At 44.3% G+C, this 24301-nt stretch overlaps 1 protein-coding gene across 9 annotated transcripts in view; it reads right to left on the bottom strand.

Moving 5' to 3' along the window:
• LOC112573681 (cAMP-specific 3',5'-cyclic phosphodiesterase 4C-like) overlaps positions 1-24301 on the bottom strand; it is a 308076-nt gene that overhangs the window by 28163 nt on the left and 255612 nt on the right. For all 9 annotated transcript variants that reach the window (XM_025254256.1, XM_025254261.1, XM_025254257.1 and 6 more), the window contains 3 exons: positions 21528-21673; positions 12196-12308; positions 10079-10172 (listed from right to left, as the gene is read on the bottom strand). In XM_025254256.1, coding sequence (XP_025110041.1) covers positions 10079-10172; positions 12196-12308; positions 21528-21673 — 353 coding nt within the window. The remainder of the gene's footprint in view (positions 1-10078; positions 10173-12195; positions 12309-21527; positions 21674-24301) is intronic.

Here is a 24301-nt window from a genome sequence, read left to right as displayed (position 1 = left end):
ATACTAGTGCCTAGCAATCAACTAAATAGCTAATATTTTATAACCATTCTAGCGCTAGCTTCATACATTTGTCGGCCCCAAGATGCGTACTCAGAACCTGGAGGTGAGCGCATGGTCACCTGGTCTTCGAGACTTCTGCTACTCGAACTTTTATACTTTTATCCTCGTTAACTCGCCACCATCCGTTCAGTACACAGTTTGGCGAGACCCAGGAGTGGTGACAGTGTTCACATCACTCTATGTAGGCAGACAGAGTGGGGAGCTTGTTCACATCATTCTATGCTGTCAGACTACGCAATATCCGGTGTGTGCACCACGCAACTGCTGACGTAGGAGATAAAATTAGTCTACCATCGCTCACGTTCAATGAAGCGAAAAATTGTGAATCATCGTTTTCCTTCAGCAGGGTCAAAGGGTGATGTGTGGTGTACGAATGCCGACCAGACTGGTGCAGAAGTACGATGAACAGACTTCCGCCATTGTAACGGATGGGTGTGTCAGTTCAAGAGACGGTCTGGAACTGTGAGAGAGCTGAACTACTTTCCAGTCTACATTTTTAAGCTGTACCAATAATCTGCAACAACTGTTCACGAATGATGGGGGTAAAGACGGGATCCTTCTGTTTTTCAGCAAATAATGTTCTAATTTGAGGAAGAAAGGTGTGTAAGTATGCGCGCGCATGTGTGTGGCGGAAGTTGCATTATATCACATCTTGAGGCGAGAGGGGTGGTTCTCAGGTGGTGAGATACACGGGTGGTCCCCTACATCCCAACCAGCAGCAGTCATCGTCTCCCACAAACTGCACTTGACACTGTCAACTGCCGCCGCCACTCCATCATTCACGCATGCGCAAGGCGGCGCCACTGTGCTCACCGGACGGAATGCAACTTGCGTTATAAAGAGGTCGGCATAAAAGGGAGACAAACAGGGCCGGGACTGGCGCCTAACAAGGTCAGAAGGAAAGACATAAACATCATATAATCGCATTATAAAAGCATTAGTCTAAAACATTATGAAAGCATAAGTATAAAACATTATGTACAACCAGAGAGACGTGCTGAGACATTTGCACCAGAGACCTCGTGGATACAGGCCCGCCCACCTGTCCGATAATACTTTGGAGTGAGTCATAAGTCACCATGCCCCCTACTTCACAAAAAAGCGCCGACATATCATTTGGATGCACGCATAATAAACAACAACAACAACAACAAAAAATAATTCCACAATTTGTCGACTTACAGTTGACACGTGTTCAAACCACGACTTACACGCGTTAAAGTTGCGTGATTTACATAATGCAAAAGAATCAAATCGAGTGGGAAAGTTGGCAAACTGTGATTATTAATATTTATAAGAAGACTGTTTTCACTTTGAGAGAATTTTATTTAGTTACTCGCGGCCCTTGTCCAGCAAAGAGGTGGCATAATAATCACCTGCGCACGTGCGCTCTCTCTCTCTCTCACACACGAGCTTTGCACATCCGGTGATAATATATCATGTTGTCCGTCACTTATGTAATGACAAGATTTAGGGAGAAGCGGGAGCAGACTATTGCTAAAAAATCTGCTTCAACACAAGGAATAAAGTGTTTCCTTAGATTCCTCTGACACCAAAGGTTGGGACAGCATTGGTTGATGATGAACTACCCGAGACTCAATTAAACTCATTGTCTGATGACAAGCGACGACTGTGTAACTTTCAAGATGTTTTCCCCTCGTTGGAGACTTTATAAATTGTTCTAAACAAATAAAATAAAATAAAAATTATGTTTCAGCTATACAAAAAAAAAAAAAAAAAAAATTAAAAAACCTAAGCTGTTTTTACAAGCTGAGATGGGAGAATATTATAAAAAAGTTCTTTGCAAGCTGCAATTAAAAAGTTTTTCTTTGCTGAAGCAGAATAAACATGCAATAAGAGATTTCGAAAAGGCAGGGTTGATTCAAAAGCAAGTGGGGCATTCCTCATGCTGTCTATGCAAAGTCCACGTCCACCAGCTTGAAAAAAATATAGTAGCGACCTGGACAGGGATGAGATTTTCTAACGACGGGGTTAGGGTTCAGGACTTATTGTAATATTTATATATAGATGCCTATTCCAGTGGCACGTGGAGCACGCACTCGGTCATGCACAGCATTCAGAAAACATGGCGAATAAGCATCTTGAAGATCTACAGCAAGAGAACCTGGACCGGAATGAGGACACGTGACAACAAACACGTTCAGCCAACAGACGACACACCAGATCCTAACACAACCTTGGTCTTCGTGGTTCTCGCCTCAGTGACCTCAAAGATCCCACCCTCCACCATATTCTCTCAGTTTTACTTTTCACACTTAGTCCCCACTTGTGTGTTTTTATTATGAATAGAGAGAGAACAGCGGCATAAGCCTGGAAGTCAGCCTCATTCACGAGACCAACCTGTCAAGTGCCAGGTCACGGGGTCCTGCTGCTTACCATTGCCGCCTGATTTCGCCTTACATCCTTTACTCCACCCCGGGACAAATGGATGTGGAAAGGAAGAGAGGGGTCTTTCAGAGTTGAAAGAGTTACGACCGGAAACTAGACGACAGCCATCATGGTGGCGCGCGGGTGGAAGGTGGAGACGAGCACGGCAACGAGCAGCAGAACGAGGCACTGGATCACGGGGCCACATATACTCCGGCCGGAAGTGCGTGATTCCTCCCTGTCCTCACTTCAGCACTGACCCTATTCCTCGCTGTCGCGAATACTTATGAGTTGTTTCTTTCAAGTCTCTCAATTATACAACAGGCGCATGCGCAATGGTTAGTTTGCCGTAAAGACATCAACAAGGAGAGTGAAAGGGAAACTTAAGTCAAATAATAAGTTAAGCCTCGATGGTAGATACTGATCTTCTGAATTATGTTCGATCAAAATTTTGGGTTTCAAAAAACGATTGTTTAGTTAAAATCGCCGATGGAGCCGATGAACAACAATGCTGTACGACAAAGAGTCCTGTTCAGCATCTCTGGGGCTGGATGGACCACGTGACTCGAGTCCGCAGTCTATCACAGAAATGTCAGAGATGTCAGTTTCGCGCATGTTGCTGTTGTCCCTCACTCCTAACCCCTCCTCTTGCCCCTCTATCCTCACTAGGCGTGAAGACTACACCTTGTAACTGTAGAATTGTTAAGCAAGGCGCATGACTATATGTCGGAGGCATAAGCCCCAAGGGAGATTAGCAAACACATCCATGTAACCTTCCCACTGGATTCTCTAATCTTGTTAATCGTCCTGATGACACAGACGAATCTGTCCTAATTTCCGCTGACACCTTTATGAACTCTCGGCTCTCTGTAACCTTGGTAACTCTCGAGGGCTCTGTAGCTTCCACCCCTCCACCTCCCTCCCCAACAGTCCGAGTGCTGCTCGGCATTATGCGTTGTTCTTGATAAAAGCCAGAAGGGGGGAGCCTAGATCTCATCATATGTCCACGTCACCCTACTCTTCTCCCACGTGCAATCTTTGTCACGTCGCCTTCCCATGACGCACCGCACGCCGATAGAGAAGCTCACAGACTAAGTAGGTCAACTAAGGGCATAACTCTGCTAACCCCAGGTTGTCCTCAACCAGATGCTGAAGGACGTTACACAAACACTTTTATTGGGAAGAGCTTTTGTCACAAATACAGTGCCTACATCCTCTCCTTTGCACGGAGCTGCTTTATCTTCCCTTACCCTCGATGGAACCAGGTTCACGTTTTCCCACAACTAGGTCAAGTAGGGGAAGTTCGCTGCGCCACACAAGAATCGAACCAGCGGGACTCCGGCTTCGGATGCTAGTGTGCTAGTTATCGGTCAGTTCGCTTCTCCTTATGTCTCTACACTGAATTCAATATATTTCCAGGTCAGAAAAAAAATACAGTTAACATATTTAAAGCAGTTGGCGGTTTTCTCCATATTTTTTCTCTTTCTGCATTCCGAGAAGAATCAAAATCCGCCTCCCTGCAGCTGACGGAACGAGTTAGCGCCCCTTGGAGGAGACACGAATCAGTGTTTCTGCTCCTGTCAGGATGTTATTATTTTGAGAAAGAAGAATAATACGATATAACTGGTTTGTGTATGCAAACAGCTCGTTGTGGCCGGACTACTCTGTGCCCGCACTGCTGCTCTCTGCTTTGTTGGTGATGGAAATGTGTTCACTTGGGTGTCAACAGTTATCGCCGATCGTCAATTTTTATTTGCAGAAACGTTAGCGTGTTATCAAGGCGTATGGGGGGTTAAAGTGAACAATAACTGTTTAACTAAATAATAATTAGATTTTTCATAACTCGATGTTCTTCTCAAACTAATTCAGATCATAAGTCTGTTTAGTCCTTGTTGCCCCTCGAGGAGCATAGGGCCTAGTCACCCAGTCTGTATATGTTCTAATGTTCTTTCAAAAACTAACACAGATTTAGGACACCCATCAAAAAAAAAAAAAAAAAAAAAAGCTGGAAAGTGATACGGGTACTTATCTTGTTAATTCTTCTACTTTAATGTTACTACAACTGTTAGTGAAGCAAGACACATCCTGCATCCACCTTCTCGTATATTTTTTATCTTACTCTCTAACCCACGCGTGCAAGAGAAAGCAAGAATTTTACAGACGACAATTCAGCATTAGCAGGAAGAAGGAAAGACAACAGAGCAGCACGAGAGTTGATCCAGGGTTCTCCATCATCCACTGACGTCACTCAGAACCGTCTACCCAACTGTCTATCGTACAATTGGCCCATTCTTCCCCATCAAGAAAATAATCATAATTAAATATGTAACATCATCATCATCATCATCATCATCATCATCATCATCATCATCATCATCATCATCATCATCAATCAATCAATCCATCGAATCATCAATCATCATCGTGTTCACAGAGCTCTACAATCTGCCAGACCTTGCCACTGCGTCACGAGGAATGTCATCTGTCTCGGCTTTCTCAAACCAGTATCCCACTTAATCACTTAACCCTCGGCTAGTCGATTCTTTAGCCTCGTGGTATGACACCATCCGCCAAGTGTCGCCTCTTGACATAAACACATAAACAGCCCTATAAAGGGTTATACACGTAAAGAGCATACATACAGAACATAAATACTCTTCCTGCCATCCACACTTTTAATAAACGCCTTCATCTTTGTGTTGTGGATCTAGGCACCAGCTAAGGTCCACTTCCTACATCTTGGCCCAAAAAGGTCATTTCAAACATCAGGCTAATTTTTACCTGCATATTTAAAAAAAATTTCCCAGCTGTTGTTGACATTCTCAGGCCCGTTCCCACACCACCCGTATCTCTTCATGCTGACGATGCTGTTCTACCCCAAACTGCATCCGCGAAAACATTCTTAAGAGCAGCTTCGCACTTCATCTTCCCAGGCAGGTCCCTACCTTGTCCTCCCACAACCCCGCGCATATAAATAAATATATTTATCCTCCAATAACACTCAACTTTACAGAAGACAACCGTTGTTCACAGACCGCGCATTAAATTATTTATGAGCACACCTCGAAATCTCGGTGAACGACAAATGAAGTGTGTCTTCATTAACAACTGTCAACAAAATAAACTTTATTTACAACAGACGGCGATATTCAGAGGAAAAAAATATATAAAAAGATTCTGTAAATAACACGAGGGGCAATCCCGTCTGAGCACTTGGACTCGGGAGGAGGGGGAGTTATCCGTCCAGACACTCCTCCCCCTCCCTACCCGGATACCTATCGGTACATGACGACTGCGGATCCTGGTTGTTAATATCCAAACAAATCTTCACTCAAAGCCAGCGCCATGACACACCAAGACCAACACCCATCATGCTCGTGGATGAAAACACAGCTGCCGGCTATGTTTAGCCTTGAGAGATGATTGGGCTGACGACGAAGATGAGGCAAGGCGGTGCAGACTGCAGGCAAAAGCCTTGATGTTTTCATCGTTTATTCTAGCCACCGCCCTCGAAAATACAACGAATGGCGGAAAACAAGACGTTAATCAGTGTCTAGGAGCAATTTTTTGGAAGGTTTTGATGAATTACTGGACTGCAGCTTTCAAGAAACCGGTCGAACACTTGTAAAGACCACTCATCTCTGCTTTTCTATGTGAGAACTACACATGAAAATATTTTAAAATCCCTCTATAAAACCGTAATTTTCTTGATAAAAAACGAAAAACAAGTTGCACTTTGCAGCCAATCAGTACATCGATATTTCTTGAAACTATAACATAAATCTGGACCAATTTTTAAATAGTTTCTGTGTGGGCGCGAGTATGAGAAATCTTCAAAATCACATACGGTATCATTTTCTCAACATACCTTCTCAAAATCATACATGAATGGATACATGCACGAACACACACCAGCACACAAACACAAGCCCAATCCTTTTCCTTCTCTCTCGACTGGGATTGCTATAAACCTTCTAATAATATGGAAATAAGGTGTTAACCAGGCCTTTGCGAGACATTCAAGAAAATCCGCCCGACAACAGGATTCTGAATAAAACGATGTTTCTTCCTTCTTCTCCACCCACCATCATCTTGAAACTCGTCAGTAAAGGATCACACAATCCAAAAACAAAAGCAGCTTCATAATCTTCCCTTGTAGTCAACAAAGAAGTTTTTTCTTTTTTTCTCTCCTCTCCTGTTTTCAACAACAAAAGCGTGTAGATGCGTGTTTTCAAAAAGTACTGAATTTAAATTAAGAAACACGCCTTTTGTGCAGATAAAACCCTCACTCTTTGTATTAATTGCCAGCCTGTTATTGCTTCTGTCATTTACAAAACACAGACTGGGACGGAAGTCCTGTTTGTCTATGTGTCTCCATGCTTAACCTTCTGTTCATGGACAATGTCCAGGGATCGTTTATCAGTCTGGGTTGCGGGTCTAGTCTTCTCCACTCACACAGACTGAGCATTCTCTAAATAATTCTTTCTTTTTTTTTTTTGTTGTTAAATCTGTCATAAACACTTCATTTGTCGAAGAGGTCTTACATCTGTGTACTTCCTGTCTGCAAAAAGCCGCTCATAACAATGGCGACATTGCGGGAGGTCTTACGGCCCTGACACTGGGTATAAATTATTCTTTTTTACAGCACAAAAAACTCAGACATCTACATCTCTGACTTGTACCTCCTTTCCCAAGTCCATGGCTTCCATAGGACAACAGCCCCGTGTGCAGGCGTCCAAGGGACGTAGCTCTACTTTCACTACGTGCTTCTACGTCGCTGAGGATGCTCTGCTCATGGCTTCAACCTTTCTAGCATCTGGCGTTCATGCAAGTTCATCTGCCATTTTCTGGATCTTGATAAACCTCAAACTCTAAAGACTATGATGCAGACAAAACATCTGCAACAGTTAATGTCAATAACAACAAGTGTTCCCCAAGAAGTGGTCCCAGAGAGTTGTCTGCTGGCATCTCGTACTGACTGAACTCATCTGCATTCTTGCCTCACCGGAAACAATGAGCTAGGCAAAACAAACATGTCAATAAAACGGCACGAGGTTATTATTAGCTCCTCGCCGTCTTGGAAACACTGGCGACGAGAGAAGCGATGAGTCATTAGCACGAAAGGCATCTGTAATGCTATGTCAGGGCATTCATCAAAATGCTACAAACAAAAAACCACGTTTCCGTCTGTCTACATGACACCTGCTGCTTCTGACAACGAGCAGGAGAAGAAGACGATGAAAAAAATAAAGAAGAGGGGCTTTGTTTTTTTTTAAAATGTTTTTCTGTCGCCGTCTTTGTTTTGAACACCCCTCCCGCCTCCTCCCCACCCAAAAGAGAAATGGGGACCTAGAATTATCAGTGGTTCTTATTTCTTTGGGTAAGAAGAGCCCAGATTGTGACCTCAGGTAATCTCTAATGAGTCTACTTTCACCGGGTACCTGGTTCTGTAATGTACAAATATCATAATGTCTGAGGTTACAATATCGTCTCGACACACACAGAAACTTTATACATCAGTGGGTGGTGCTGCCGTCCCTCCCCCCTACACATGGTGCAGAATTACAACTATATGGTAACACTTCCCATGAACTAATCCATCTGTGTGTGGGTGTAATGATGCATAAACTACACAGACACACCCGTGTGAGTGCTCGGGTGCTGCTTCATACCCGACTGCTAAACATCTACTCAGCTGCTTCTTCTCCACCCGCAAGCTCGACATTCTCGCAGACAGACAGACTCACGAGGAGGCAAAAGCCAGGATGCTCGTGACAAATGTCGAATTCCGCACGCGGAGAAGGGAGGTGACATTTAAGCTTCATCCAGCTCCCGCCTTCGCTGGGTTATTTGTTGACAGCTGTTGTTGTTGTTTTTTTTTTTTTACTTCAGTCTAAGTAGTCCAAGGACGCACCACTTGCGAGCACTTCGCAGCACCGAGGGTCGGATATGGGAGGAAACGAGTGGTAACCTCGCTCACCGAAATGTGTAAAGCTGCAGGGTGAAGATGATGTTCTTATCTTATTAGCAAGGGACAGACTTTGTCACAGACATTTGCATGACTGAAGTCAGAGCTCTATACAAACATGTGTTGATTCCCAGATATGAAAACACATGGAAGAAAGAGAAAGAGGAGAGAAAGAACAGAGAGAGAGATGCCATCACACTAATATGCACTATATTGCGTTTTCTTTTTCTATAATCACACAAATTTCTGTCTCATTCTCTATTCCCACCAAAGATCGTAATGACCTGACCCATACAATACACTTCTACAAGCTTCTTGTAGCGGCTCTGACCTTCGCCCGGACAGACAGCAATCTTCTACAAAGCTCTTAGCAAACGTCGTACATCGCTGTCCCTGACCCGGGTCATAACCCTCCTTGACCCACATTTAACCCTCCACAGCCGGAAACGAGGAAATGGAGGAGCACGGCTCTGACTCTGGACGTCTGTCGGGGAGAAGATGGAAGTTCGCTTGCATAACTCAGTCTAAGACAGACCTGAGATTCATGTTCCTGCCTCGCAGTATGTATTTCTTCGTCCGACTGTTAGGTCACTTTGCTAATGCCATCAACAGCATCACATCAGTCGAGTGTCTCAACTGAAGACCTCACTCATGTGAGGGTCGAGCCCCCAGCGCCGCTCTTTGTGATGTATGGGGTGCTACCTGGCTCGCGACAACCTCCGAACCCAACCCACCCCACCCCACTCCATTTCACATTCCCTTTCTGTCAGTTTTCAGAGAGTCGCATACAACTGGATTTTCCGGAATTAATAACAATAATAGCTGTTATTATTATTACTATTAGAGAGCCATCATATCCCGCTTACACACATGTGCAATGACGAGACCTAAGGTCGCTTCTTAAGAAGACAAATTCATCGAACATTTGATGGCACGACACGTGCACCACTCGAAGCTGGCGACAAAATCTGATGTAAAATATAAAGACTGGATAGATTCACATAGACAAACACAAGAATGTAGAGAGGATTCAAACCTCAAACGGTTAGGCGAAGGGACATCACTCTCATCTGTTCGAAGTATTATATCAGAGCCTCCATGACACAGCAACCGAGTTGCTTCATGTTACACAATAACATCCTGTACCCGACCTCCCAACACGGGATGCACTTTCCCTACCCTGCACCCGACGCTGATGTCATGCCATTAACAACGTTACAAACCGCCTCGTGACGTCACTGATACGTTTGCACCTACTAAACAACAACAACCCCCACCGTTAATTACTTTATCATGAATGACGTAATCAGTGTATTTTGAGGCGTTAGATGAAAACCGTCAGGTGAGGCATGACACGTGCGCTGCTGGCACGGCAACAAAAACAAATGAAGGCATCAGGAAGTGAAGACCGCACGTGCAGTGTACGCACAGATGAAATTCCTTCAGACAGCATCACGTGGATATCTGAACAGGTCAGCGAATCTGTTGCCACGACGACGATGTCATCACTCGAACGACCAGATGTAACATTCCTTACATTTAAACTCGGTTAAAAAAATACTAAACGAAATCTCTGTCAAGTGAAAATTCAAGTGAGAAAAAAAAAAAAAAATAACAGCAATAACAAGAGCAATAAAAAAGATAGAATGAAAAAGTACTCACCGAGGTAGGTGCTGCAGATGTACTCAGCAATCTGGTTGCCAGACTTGCTGGATTCTGCGAAGTGACTCAATTCCCTGTTCAGCATTCGCTTGAACTGCAAGACACAAAGACAATTCTTTGACACACAGGTGCAAAATGGCTGGCTCATCACGTGACACACGTTTTACATCGAAACGAGTCGGCATGCTTGAGACACGCCAACAAAAGGACCAGCGCCATGGAATATACAGGGTGGCTACTATGATCTACTAACAAGTAAACCAGTACGTGTTACAGGTACATACAGTTATCCACCTTGGGAAGTGCTATAATTCTAAAAAATATTCAGTAGGTAGGCTTGGTAAATCAAAACTTAAACTTTACATTTTAACTTTTGCCCCATGAAAAACGTCGGCATTTTCCAATAATTTTTCTCTGCCAGTTACAGATATCAGCAGACCTTGCGTTTGTAAACAGTTACTGTACAACTGCTATGTTTAGTTGTGTTTACTAAACTAAAAATTGCGGATAGCAATGAACATTTCAGTTGTCACTCAAAGTTTGCTCATATTGAAAATACTTGGCAATCTTGTGAAATTATTCGGCTTCTTAGCCTGAGGCAGGATGTCTCACAGACTTAATAACGGACAGGGTCGTGGAGGGCGTTGGGACCGTGACCAGGTCTGTGAGGATGGCAGCTGTGTGAGATAACCTTGGTAAGAAACCAAATGAGTCTGACTCACACAGGGAATAGCTTTAAGGTCTGTCTTTGCCAACATGGCAGGTGAGTGAACTTTGCCACACCTGCTCACATCTTGACATGCCGCTCCTTATCTCTTTGGTTAAGACAATCCCAACCTCTATGCAGCAAACTAACAGAAAAAGTGGGAGAGAGGGAAGCAGAAAGAACTCATTTCTGGCCCGTAGATTTCTCGGCCAGGTTGTACTTCACAAGGTACAGTGATTTTTGTAGACATCATCATCATACACAGGATCTGTAGGGCAAGGTCCTAAGTGCAGCGGAGAACAGCGTACACGACTGACCCCCGACCCCAAAACAAAACACAGAATTCCTACAACCAAACCAAAACAAAAAACAAAACCAAAAATCTACAAGTAGGCCACTCAAACAAAAACAAAAAAGTGGACCAAACAAACAAAACTAAAACAAAAAACTCCGCAAAAATATTTTCAAGGTTCTTATTACATTTTAAAAACTGTTGTGGAGGGCAACATGTCAACAGCATCAGCTCCCTCTCAGCTTCATCACACTAAATAGTCCGCGTACCATGAGTGGCACCGAAACCGCATGTCACTCACGGAGCATGCGCAGGCAGATTTATTCCAATGTTTATTACAGACAAAGACAACACAGCCTGCAGCAGGTGTCGGAGCTGCTCATCATCACACAGCCGTAGCAACGCCATCATGAGCTTGGACAACTATTCCTCCCGTCACAGAGATCACCGGAACTAACTGTTGTTTTTCAAGAGTCTGAAAATCGTGACTTTAATCCCTCCGTCAGTTCATACCCTTGAGCCAGCGGGCATGTCACAAAAATCCCGAGAACCAAGTGACCTACGAAGTTTGCTAGGTCCAACCCGGATGAAGTCTAGTCTGCTGACGTCATTGTATCATAAGCATTGTATCAAAACATGGCCCCTACCGTTAAATCAGGGCTTTCCTGCTCGGGGATGTCTTATCTCGACTTTATCTGAAGCAGACGATAGAGGTTCAGGCTTAACCTTAGAAGGAAAAGCGAGTCAGGCGGTGAGCTGGCGTGAGTGATGGACATCGACGTTCTGAATCATCTCAGAGCACAATGTCCGGCTCAACACGATTTTCCCTTTAATCATTTCCCACACTACATACAAGATGAGTGGCAGTGAGTAGTGTTGCGCAAGTCTTGACGAGGGTTTACAAACGTCATCAACGGTCTTATCCGGAAGAGTAGGTAGCTAAAACATAAATCGGATTAACACCGGGATACACAATTTAATTCGAAAAAGTGTGAATTATGCAAGTGTGAATTTGCACTTACTAAAGAGAAAACTGATGCACTATCAATTTAAGACAACCTGCTCATCCTTTGGGCAATAACTTTGTAATCATGGACGCCGACCTGACGGACAACTCACCTTGCTGGACGCCATGTCGGAGACAGAGCGGTGAGTCTGTATCGTCTCCAGCTGCTCCATGCACCAGTCCAGCTCCTCCAGGGTTTCCATTGCCAGCTTCATGTAGGCCTCGTCTGAAACAGAAGACCAGCAGACGTTGATGACACGGACGTTGACAGTCACAACGATTCCCCCATAATTCTTTAGTCTGGTTTGACATAGCTTGGCACTCTTCTCACCAAACCCTAACTAATCACCTCAACCTTAGAATCCCTCACAGTCGAACAAATTATCCGATTACAGTGCAGGTTTTCGAAGACATAACCAGGAAGGGAACATTAGGATGGATAATTGCTACACAAGTGTTTGTATGTTTGTTTGTAGACAAGCGATAAGCACGCAGCCAGCGATACATTGCACTGTATACAACCGAGCACTTAGCTGTGCGATGTTTATCACTCGTCAGGAAGTGTCACTGCCTCTTTGACAGGACGAACCGAGTTTTATCTTCTCTTATGTCATGTCGTACCGTCGTCATTTTTCCGCGCTTTCACATTTCAGCGAAGACTGATGACCTGACCCTCCTCCGCAAGGTCCTCCGGCAGTGGACACCAAGCTGGAGAGGAACGCGGAATATGACCAGACAACTGCCAGTGCAGGAAGTTCGCACTCACCTCCACACTAAGGTCACTTAGCTCTGAGCTAGAGACGAGAGCATGAGTCATGCTCATTCCTTAAAACAATGGAAGAAGAAAAAGAGAAAAATAAAGAAAACACCCCAAAGTCAGAAAGGAAACATAAAAAAGCAGGAAAGTAAAAACAAACAAGCGGGGAGGGTGCAAGAAGTTGTTAGTTAGAGGTTGATGTTTTGCATTGATTCCAGCAGATAAAGCGATAAAGACCTGCCATAAAAACACGTCACTTCCTGTGTGCACGGGAAGCGAGATTCGAACCCATGACAACCTATTTCACCGCTACGCCTCCGGAACGCAGTAAATGGGAGCCAGCATCGGTGTTGGGGTGGACTGCGCATGACTAGCAAGTCACGCAGGTGCAGGACTTCCCGCTAGTTCTCTACGAATCATCGACTTCGATCACTAAATCACGGACATCAACAGACTTGTTGAGCCAAGCAGTCATCCTATTTCGTCGTTGCTCATGCCGACATATTTGTTTCCTAAGCAGCTAACGCTTGTCTGAAGGATGAAAGTAAGAAAATAGACAATTAAGTTGATCATAACGACCATCCAGAGGCTACAGTTTTTCAAAACCTCTGCAAGACATCGACACTTTCTCTTTGATTACTACAATGAGTGCATCCTAAGGCATCAATACTATTATCAATGAATATTATGTATATTAATATATAGTACACATAAGTAACTTGCATAATTAATATTTTATCGTCATTAGTCTTTACAATTAAGTACAAGGTTTGATATAAACGCAATACAAATTTATTTCATACATCTACTTTTAGAATTATATCTTACAAGTAAAATATACTATTAATTATCTAGTTGTTTATATTTTGTACAATCATGTCTGTATATAATGAATTACAAATATGAAATATATATATAAATCCAACTGTCAACAAGGACTGTAGAACTAAGCACTGACAGCCTTGTCGTCTTCACTCCATCACTTTATTTGTTCTTTGAAGCTGGCCGCCGTCTGTCTTTGCCAGTATGACACAAGGACAGGGTCGCCACCAGGTATGTTCCGTGTTTTCCGAGCAAACAAACTTCTTCTCTTCGCTTCCCGCTGCACTGCGAGGCGTTTCACAGACTGTTGACAAAATTCTTGTTCATTTCCTCGTCTCCGCCCTCTGTCCTTTGATTTAGCACGCGCAGCGACGGAAGGTGCGAGCTGTCAGGGCGTGGACAAGTTTCAATGAAAAGTCATCTTTGCCGAGTCGTTGTGTCGTCATCATCTTCCCTTTTTCCTCCCTTCAATTCTTCTCTCCCTTTCCCATCTTTGTCTTCCCCTCACCACAAACCCTTTCCCCCTCCCTGACTACAGATCTCACCTTGCTTCCTTTGTTTGTGGCTCTCACACCCCAAACAACAATTCTCTATCCGCTCTGTAAAATCAAAACTCTAAAATGCACAGCTACAAAAATAAATAAAATGTACTATTCATCCAGCTGCAGGGAAAAAAAAAGATTAAAAAAATATTGGACAGCTGAGAGTCAGGATGGTAACAAATGGCCACAGCGCTCGTGTTCATGAAGCGAGGGTAATGTCGTTGCCCAGGGGAACAATGGAGGACGTCAAGGAAAAATTTGTCTCCGTCATTAGGATGCCCTGTCCACGCCCAGCCAGTATTGCTTGATGTTTCTTTGCCCTAGGGAATCTTTGGCACTGGTTTATAATTGCAGCCCCAGGTGTAAACCAGCATCCGCGGAGTGTGGACAAAGACAAGAGGTTAGACCTTGATGTACCCGGGACAACAACCTACCCACGCTTCATGAATACCAGCCCTCACAGGTCACCATGTGAGGTGAAAGTTCACGCCGAGTTGCAAGCTTGTTGGCGGCTGAGTTCTGTTGCACAAGGGCTTCACACAAGTGAGGGACATGTAATTACGAACACCGTTATGTCGTGCATACTAAGCAGCTCTGCCTTTTGTAAACATGACCATATATGGCAGGAGTTTGCGGCGAGTACTAGAGGCTCATCATAACTGTTGGCAGGTACAATGTCTTTAATTTACAATTCATCTTTTCAGGAATTAATGTACATTATTTTTTTGCTAGACAATATTCCGCTCGTGATGAGCGTTAGAATGTTTGATGTCAGATAACGCCGCGTGAGTGGCTAGGCGTGACAAAAGGTTTGGGATAAACCGTGCTGCGAACTAAAATACGGATTTGACCCAACAACTTATCTTTGAAAATAAAAATCGTGGACGCTACACAGAATACATCATCCGCAATATTACATATTACAATCCTCGTCGTGATACTTCGCTCGTCAATACATCGCCTGTCCGTACAGTTGTTGATTCTTCTTGACTGTTACTAACTTGTCAGGGGTGGTTAATGAAAATACTTTTAAGAGATATTCGACATTGAAGGACGTGTCGGCGCTTTATCACGATTGCTGTTATGTTTAAACAAGTGTCTTTGTCTAATCACAATCCCTCCAACAAGGTTACGAGGTTTGTATCTCTGTAAAGCCTCGAGCAACAGCCTCCCTCCCGGTGTGAAACTCTCGCTAACTGGTGTTTGGGAATCACCTGCCCCTCCTAGTCCCACCGTACTCACGCCGGTGGGAACAGAAAATCTCGCAAGATGGAGGACGCTGATAGATAACGGAACGTCACGTCTAACCGTCGAGTAGATCCGTAGTTCACCTGCCTTCTCCTGGCTCTGACGTCACAATCGCCAAGGCGGCGGCTTTGACATACATTGTCCTTATCACTTGACGTCAATGGAAGACGAACGGTCCGCCGTCAACATTGTCTCTTATCGACTTGAGCCTCAACATGGCTGACCGTTAAGCCTCTCTGGCTGCTCCCAGCCTCTCTCTCTCTGTCTCTGTCTCTCACATCCACTGTGCAACATCGACCTCGGAGTGTTTCGCGCAGCATCACTTACCCAGCATCCTCTGCTCGGAGTTGTCATTGCACGAGAGACTGGCTCCATCGAACTCAATGATCACGAGCATGCCAACCCTTTGGGTTCCTAAAAGGAATCCCCTTTCTTCTACTGCGCCACTCCTGGCAACATTCAATCATTTTGCATCACACCTTTCATCGTCTTGCGAATCAAATTATTTTGTTTGCATTGTTTTTTTTTTAATTTTCGTTTGGTCGGCAAGATGCATCAAGTCAAACTGAAAGCGTGAGCGAAGCAGATGATCGAAGAAAAAAATTATCCTTTGACTCCCTGCACAGCCAACTCGTGATCGAGTGAAGCAAAATCGAACTTCGTTCTGGACACACTGCTGTTTCCCGCAAGACCACACGTTCGCTAACTGACGAATTATCAAATGACATGAATTTATGAGGGGGAGATAATTTATATTTTAAAAATTAAACAATCGACATAGAAATCATAAGAGTGCACATGCCATTTGGTGCATCCATAAAAACCTAGATAACACGGACCACTAAAGTACACACAGCACAGAAAACAAACAAGAGTAGATAATGTCTCGGTAAATACTATAAGCTGAAATGCAAATGATATTGCGAAAGTTGTCTATTCTTCGCCGAGGCCATCCTCCTCTAGTCTTGCTGGATGGACTGCTTACTCCGGCGTCAGCAAGACGTGCCGTCAGCCAAGTATGTTGGAGAAGAGGAGGGGAGGGATGATGAGAAAGATAGTTTCTTGCTGAGCTGGTGAGTAAAGAAGTGGAAATTATGATGAGCTCACAAGTGGAGAAGTAAGGACCTTGGAGAGTGGAGCAAGGGGTCCTCGCCAAGCTTGTTGACTTGTTTTCTATTGGCGCGCGTGGCCTTCATTTGATTTCATCAACAGCTCATTTGTTTGCTAAGTCTTGAGTGATAGCCCGTAAATATTTTTTTCTGCTCAAGATAAATGTGGACGTTCCACGATTTTCACTGGTAGGAGTAAAAACTAATTAAGTCACACAAGTGTGCACGCATGCGCAAACACAGACGCACATTGACAGCATGCGAGTACCTTCATATGCCAACAGAAAAAAAGATAATTTTGAGCAAATACATTTATCAAAGAAATGAGAAACATCAGTAGAGACTATCAAGTCTTTACAAACGAGGAATGAATTAAATTATAGCAAACAGTTTGCATGAGAAGACCACCTCCAACGATGAAGGAAGGAAGAGTTAAATACAAGACAGAGAGGGGGAGGGGAGAGAATGGGGGGAAGATGAGAGGAATGCATGTTCTGAGGATTTTGTCGTGTATAGTGGACAGGTACACGCAAGCATCTCCATGAGTCATCGTGGATAACAGAGCGTCTCTGTCCCCTTCCCATCTACCTCCCTCACCCTCTCCTCGTCACTCACTCACTGACTGACCGTTCGCAAGTTGCTCGACGTGAACAGACAAATTCCAGCTTCCAAGATTCTTCCTTGAAGAGGTGAGGGACATGGGTTGAAGAAGAATGTTCAACCTCCTTTGCAGTTGGATACCCTCCTTCCCCCACATTTCCTAACAGCATCCAACCTGCAATTTCAGTCAAGGTCTGGGCAGAAGCAAGTCCCACCTCGACCCACAAACGCGAGATCCACGTGTCTGACAACGAGACCGCGAGGGCGGAGCCTAAGAGGGAGGAAGAGAACCTTGAACACACTTTACCAGGATGAGGTCGGTTTTGAAGCATCGACATTTAAGGCTTTTTAATGCGGTTATGAGGGCCGACAGAAAATTTTGTTTATCATTGCGACATACCTCAATCCTCTTCAATTATTTTTATATCTTGCGACTGTAAAGAAAGGGTGGAAAGGGGAGCAGGGAAAAATGATGTCACTGAGGTCATTATTTTGTTTAAAAAAAATTAATTTCTTGCAATCTGTCCATTTCATAACTCTGGTATGTATGGGTTGGAAAATTATACTATAAATTATACTTCTTCAATTATTTATTGGGATATGATCCGTCCACACCTGTGGTACCACGGGTCTTCCTGTGTATGACAACATCCACGTCTGCGCCTGTCTGAGGTACCCGCTCTCACCCCGAAGCATCTCTCAGGTAAGAGGACCTGTGGCCCGCAGCTGTTGTCCTAGGTTCTCCCCATACCCCTCCCTCTCCTCTCCCCAACGTGTGCGACTTTGAAGCCACGTGCAGCGCTTGGGGCCAGCGCCAGCGACAAAAATTGCCCAGCAGCTGCACCTTTCTGCACTCAAAGAAAGACAAGCCCTTATCTCCCACAAAATTAACGAAACCCTGCTGCACTGTCAGGTACTTCCCGAATTATTTTTTTCTTCAGGACTGCGAGGTCGAGGCATGTTGTTATTTACCTCCGCACTCAGTGTCGGTGCACCAACGCCGAGCGCTTCAGTTAGGAAAATCAGTTTGAAGGAGTTACTATTTTAAAACAATAATTGTCCCCCCTGCTCACCTAAAACAGAGCAAGAGACCAAACGCGGGTAAAGTGAAGGGGAGGAAAAAGTGAGATTTCTAAAATGATTTTTTAAAAGAGTTTTATAAATAGCTAGTCAAAACAAAGACATAAAACTTGAATGCCTGCAAAAACTTGAGGACTCGATGATAGCTGACACAGTTTGAAGGGCTCGTATTTTTTCAGATCGTGTTAAGGTGTTGATATCCCCTTTCTCGTCCCCACAACACACACATCGTTACTAACTCTACTAAACTCGAGTTAGAGTATACAGGTCGGTTAGTGTTATTTCAGTATCCATCAACGCATCAGAATCTCATACACTGGGGAAAGAAAAATCGAGAAAAAAGGACACTTTAGATGTCTATAAAATTGTTATATCGCTGTTGTTATAACATGGTTTTCCGATTCCTCTGTAGATAAATGCATCAAAATGTACAAATGCATTAAGGAGTAAATTTCTTCGATATTAAGAAATATTAAGCTCAACAGAGAAACCGGAAGTTAGAAAGACCTGCCACACGATGCACTCACGGACTTGTATTACTGGACTGCTGGCAGATGATATTTTTCGAATTAACTACTTACTACTAAAACGAGGCAGGTGTGTAGAAAGCTTCCGGTTTAGTCACATTCATTGTTTGAGCTCGCCGAGACTAACAGCGGACACACAGCAGTCCACCTATACACATCAGAGGTACACTAAGAAGTTGTCCGATTTCTTAAAAGTAAAAAGCCCGTGGATGGCTCTCTCTCTGCTGAGTGAGGGAGAAACAGAAAATACTTTTACCTGATTTTTTAGGAAAGGAAGAAAAAGAACCCTTGTAAAACTGAATGTGAATGCAATTAGGTCAGTCTTTTTGTTTTTAAGTTAACAGAGGATCGCGATGAGAAAAGGAATTTTGGGATGAAGAGGAGGGGCTGGTGGGTGGGGGAGCAGAAAAACCTGCTGCCTGCTGAGGGCAAGGATGTCAGCAGGTACTGCCTGACCAGAATACAGCCTCCAGTGCGAATCTCACTGATGAGTCACACTCCTTAGGAATCTGAGGGACGACAGGACCTTCATGTCACCCACTTTGAGTGACCTTACAACATCTTGAATTATGTTCCTGACCCTTGTACCGAAGCCCCAGCATCTTGCAGTCCTTCTTTCAACACCTCTTCCTCTCTTACTCACGTTGACCCTGACGACCAATGATGTCTGAACCTGGCGCAGGAGGTTTGGCGATCAACGTCAACCCTGGATGTCCTTGTTTGTTTGCATTTATTGTTTGTTTTCGTAGTTTTCTTGCATACTGATAGCAAAAGTAGGACCGTTTGTGAGCAGCCAGTATCGTGGAGCCAGGCTCAGGCCAAGAACCGTACACATCGAACACCGAACCAGTTCGTGATTGGTCGGTTCTTAATTTCGAACGAACCTCAGACTATCTGAACTAGAGATGAGTAGATAAAGTTCTACGTCAGTGATATGCCACGTGATCGCGGTGGGAGGTGAGAAGCAGCTCAGATAACCGCGAAAAACCCCCTCCAAAAAACAAAAAACATCTCCCACACCTTTCCGACATGTAGACACAAGTAACGACTACACAACGTTGTATTCCTAAACATGCATGATGCACTACACACAGCAACAGCAGCAACAGTCATGTGACCGGTCGTATCTGCTGCTCTACATACGTCAGCCAGATACACAACGCAGACGACAATCAGCTGCCCGCGATAAGTAGTTAGTGACGACAAAAGGTGTTGGTGTTGGGGGAGGAACACATCCCCTCCTTCCTTCATCCATCGGCAATTTATCAAACTCGTCGCGTGGGACAATGGAGATGTGGTGTGGTCAGAACATCTGCCTCAGCCGCTTGGTCACAAATAAGAAGTATCAACATCCAACTGGATACAGTAATTTAAAAGAACTTATTTGGTCTCGAAAAAACTTCAGTTTCTCAAATAATTCACTGTGAATATCGATGTCAGCGTCTTTATTTTAAAATCACTTTTTCTGTCACTCTATCTCTCTGCGAGTAAATGTATGAATATGCATTTATGTGTGTTTGGTGTGTGCGTGTGTTTGTTTGTGGTGTGTGTGTGGTTGGTGTGTGCGTGTGTTTTGGTGTGTGTGGTTGGTGTGTATGTTTACGCGTGTAGACTAAAGTACGTGCAGGACGATCATGTCAGTCAGTATCAACAAGACGATGACCTCCCGTAACAACTGTGCCTTGAAGGCCGCTCGCACTTTAAGAGCTCCTCTCAATATGACAGTGATTAAGAGGCTGACTGTTATCTTGTCATTGATCATATTCAGGTTTATCATCCTAACCACAGCAGCGACTACCTTACACGAGGCACGCATCTTTCCCACCCCTTGACACGCGGCGTTCTGTCGGCTGCTGACAAAGAAATTCGTCTACACACCACCACCTGCTAGATGTTTATAAACAAAAACAACTGTTGTTCCCCAGTGTCCTTGCCTTTAGCTAACCGCGACAAAGAGGCCATCACATCTCACATTTGTAAGTTGCGGAGTTTCTCAAGGCCGTATGTTGAAGAATGTGATCAGACTTCACGTTTTAACGACTTATTTGTTGCTAAAACATACAGCCCCTCCCTCAGACAACACCCTCCCCGCCTTTCTCGTCGTGTATGTACGAGGCTACAAACAAGGAGAGGGTAGGGATGAAAAATGATTAATGTAATTGCATTTTTTTTTGGTCAATACGGCATTGTCTGCTTTAAAGAAATACACACAGATGTAGAGCAGATATTATTCATACAAGATTTACGAGATATAAAATTACAATTTTTTTTTGTTCTAACAGATAAGTCACCGAGATAAGACGATGGGGATATTAACCATGGGGATATAATACATTTTTATTTATTATTTCGTAACCTGTGATGCCATGAAATACAAATGAGACAGAGATATGAATGAAGGAATGAAATAAGCAAAGGGCTACAACTCTTTACTTAGCACGTAAAAAACAGATTAGCCTCCCTTGTGTGTGGTGCCAAAGTCTCTGCAGCTACACGGAGTTGACAGAGCAACTACACTAGTGATGAACACGGAGCTTTAAACACGCATCAAGGAAAAAATAACCCCTCATGTGAACGTTCATAGGATGTTCTATCTTACTTTCGTTGTATGCGCGGAATTTGCATGCGGTGTATTCGTGATTGTACTTGCACAGATGTGCATACACTTATGTATAAAGCATGATTATGTATAAAGCGCATGTAAGTATCGTACATGCCCTCTTTGAGACTGCTTTTAGACGATCAGACACGGCAACTCACCCTGTATCCGTGGGGTGCCGGGTGACAGGGTGGACAAGGAGGCTGGGTCCTGGGCGTTCAAGTGATGTTGCGGCGACGGCGAGCCGGGCGCCTGGGCGTTGGCCAGCAACCCATGGGCGTGGGGACCCGACGACCCGCGGCGCGGCCTGCAACAGACAGCAACCATGCTTAGTTGAACATGGAACTCAGGCAACAGACAGCAACTATGGTCAGCTAACCATGGAACTTGGGCAACAGGCAGCAACCTCATCTTAGGCACACAACCGACAGCAACCAGACACAAACTCACGCCGCACCAAGACACACAAAGCATCGTGCCTTAGAAGTAATGGCAATCTAAATACATTAAATTACGCTGAAACAAGTTTTAAAAAAAATCATAAAAGGCCAAACATCACAAATGGTAATAAACCAGTTCATGTGATAGCTCATCAAACAGCGTGCATCGTCAATACGAAGCTTGCAAGTTGTAACAGAACGGCAGACACTTTCTTCGCAAGAAATTAAGACTGTGATGGTATACCATACTTGACACACGGTGCGCAAAAAAAAAAAACCAAAAAAAAAAAAACAAAACAAAAAAACAAAAGAGAAGAAGAGGAGCAGGTTATTGTGTGCTGAGAGTGTGCACCAGCTGCCATCAGGTCGCCGATTTTATGTACCTGCCAGGACCAACAGATTGAGGCTGTCCGTTGTTTTGGCCGAGCGACTTCTCAACACTACTGTCTGTGAATGAAAGTCACGTGTTAGCCTGAACAATGATGGTATGAGAGTCTATTTGGTGAAGAGGATATGAATATGTTGTGGTATTGTTTTATTGTTGTGCTTCCATATAGAACTGTGTCTAATTGCCCTTTGGGATAAATAAGGTCTTATCCCCACTCAGGACACTGCAGTAAAACGGTGTGAGTGTGTGGGAGGGTAGGAAGGGGGAGACCATTCCCACAAACTGGACAAAGTGGTCGAAGTTTCATTTTAACCTCGCTGTTCAGATCGATATTCTTTCTGAAATCACCGATACTCTAAGCACAAGTATTCCAACTCACAAAAAAATCGTACTCTACGACCTAGTCGTTTTTTTAAAAGCGCAACTCATGCCACTGAATGCATTCCTCCGCCTCACCAAGTACATCAGGAAAATCGCTCCCACTCCTCCCAACGCCCCGGCGGAAACGCGAAAAGTAACGTCTCTCAAAATGGCTGCTGGCAAGACGTAGCGCTTGTCAGACTCGGTGCTTCGCAAGCCAGCATTGTTTTTGGCCCACAAGTCTATTCATGTCGAAAGCCAGGTCTTATAGCACATACTGCCCAGCAAGAGATGTGAAGGAACCAACCCCCTTTCCCCCCAACCCCACCCGAAACAGTTCCTCCGGAATTTTTCGAGGGAGGAATGGCTTTGGTCCAAATGGTTTGTCTAATCAGCCTCTCAGTCTTCAGACTAATGAAAAGGAGGAACTGAAGGAATGTGAAAAGGAGAGAAACACGAGAGGGAGGTAGACACGTGCTTCATTTCTATTCCACCCTCTTCTCCTCTTCTCGACACGAGTCACTTCCTCGCTTCTTTCTCTCCTCTCCGTCCGTTGCCAGCTCCGGCTGTGTGTTTCATAATGCTGTTTGCAGAATCTCTCACAGACATTCCTCTGTCGAGAAAAAGTCTTGAAAAATCAATACTGGCCGTGGTTGGCAAGATTCTGTCCTGAATGCCACTGTACACCAGAAAGCTAATGGCAAACTGATCCTTTCTCCTGTAATTGTCTTTAGGTCAGATGACGACGACGACGACGACAATGCATAGGACGCAACTCAGTGACTGCTGTGACGGTCCTGTTCTTGCAGCGATTGTACAGCATAAAATAGTCTCTCAATAACTATACACCGTATAATAGTCTCATAATAATTAGAAACAGCTTTGTAAAGTTGGTAAGAATTGTTTATCTTGCAAGAATATTTCTGCAATCATGTAAAAATGATGATCAACGCACGCACGCACACAGTTTTATAACCCGACACAAACACGCATTCATTAAAAATATATATGTATTCACTCAAAACTGCGCCTCGCAGCATCCTTTTGTGACAAAAGACAACTCAAGCGTGTTTCCTACAGCGCAGCAGTCCACCGCCAGCCTCGTTTTTGTTTCAACATGGCGCGTGCGTGAAGAGGGTTGGAGGTCAGATGTACCGGCGCGCCCTCCAGCTTCAACATGAGGTTATTCTCAACATCGTCCCTGACCCCAATCCATGCCCGTGGTCTCAGACCAAGAAGAAGAAGATCAACAACAGCAACAACAACAAGGTCCATGCAGGAACGACTGCAGTTTTATATTCAGAACCATTCCGAGGCATTCATTGGCATCCAAAGCTCAAATGTTGCAGTGCATCGATTCCAAACTCCTGTAAGGTAGCCTCTTTTTTCTTGAACGAGAAAGTTCAAATAATTTTCTCTAAAATCCACGAGATGTGAGGCCTCGCACAGCACGACCCGCCTTCTCTCCCAGCGCCGCCGACAAGCACCTGGAGATCCGCAAAATGGAAGTCTCCGGAAGCAGGAGATCCCAGAGTGCCTGTCTGCGATCAAGAGCAGGCCAGTAATGGAAGCGGTCGTGTTTCCGTTCAGCTTGGTCAAGCATGGTGGACGTCTGGGTCGCAGTAGCCAGGTCGCGTCTATTCCAAGACCTACATGTCTACTGTGTCTACTCCAACATTCAACATTCCACCTGTTCCGACATTCCCGTCTACTGCGCATACTCCAACACTCTTGGAGAGAGAGAGAA

This window comes from Pomacea canaliculata, linkage group LG10 (assembly GCF_003073045.1).
Source record: "Pomacea canaliculata isolate SZHN2017 linkage group LG10, ASM307304v1, whole genome shotgun sequence".
Classification (NCBI taxonomy): domain Eukaryota; kingdom Metazoa; phylum Mollusca; class Gastropoda; order Architaenioglossa; family Ampullariidae; genus Pomacea; species Pomacea canaliculata.
The sequence above is the reverse complement of the archived record's forward strand: the minus strand, read 5'-3'. Positions and strand labels throughout refer to the sequence as shown.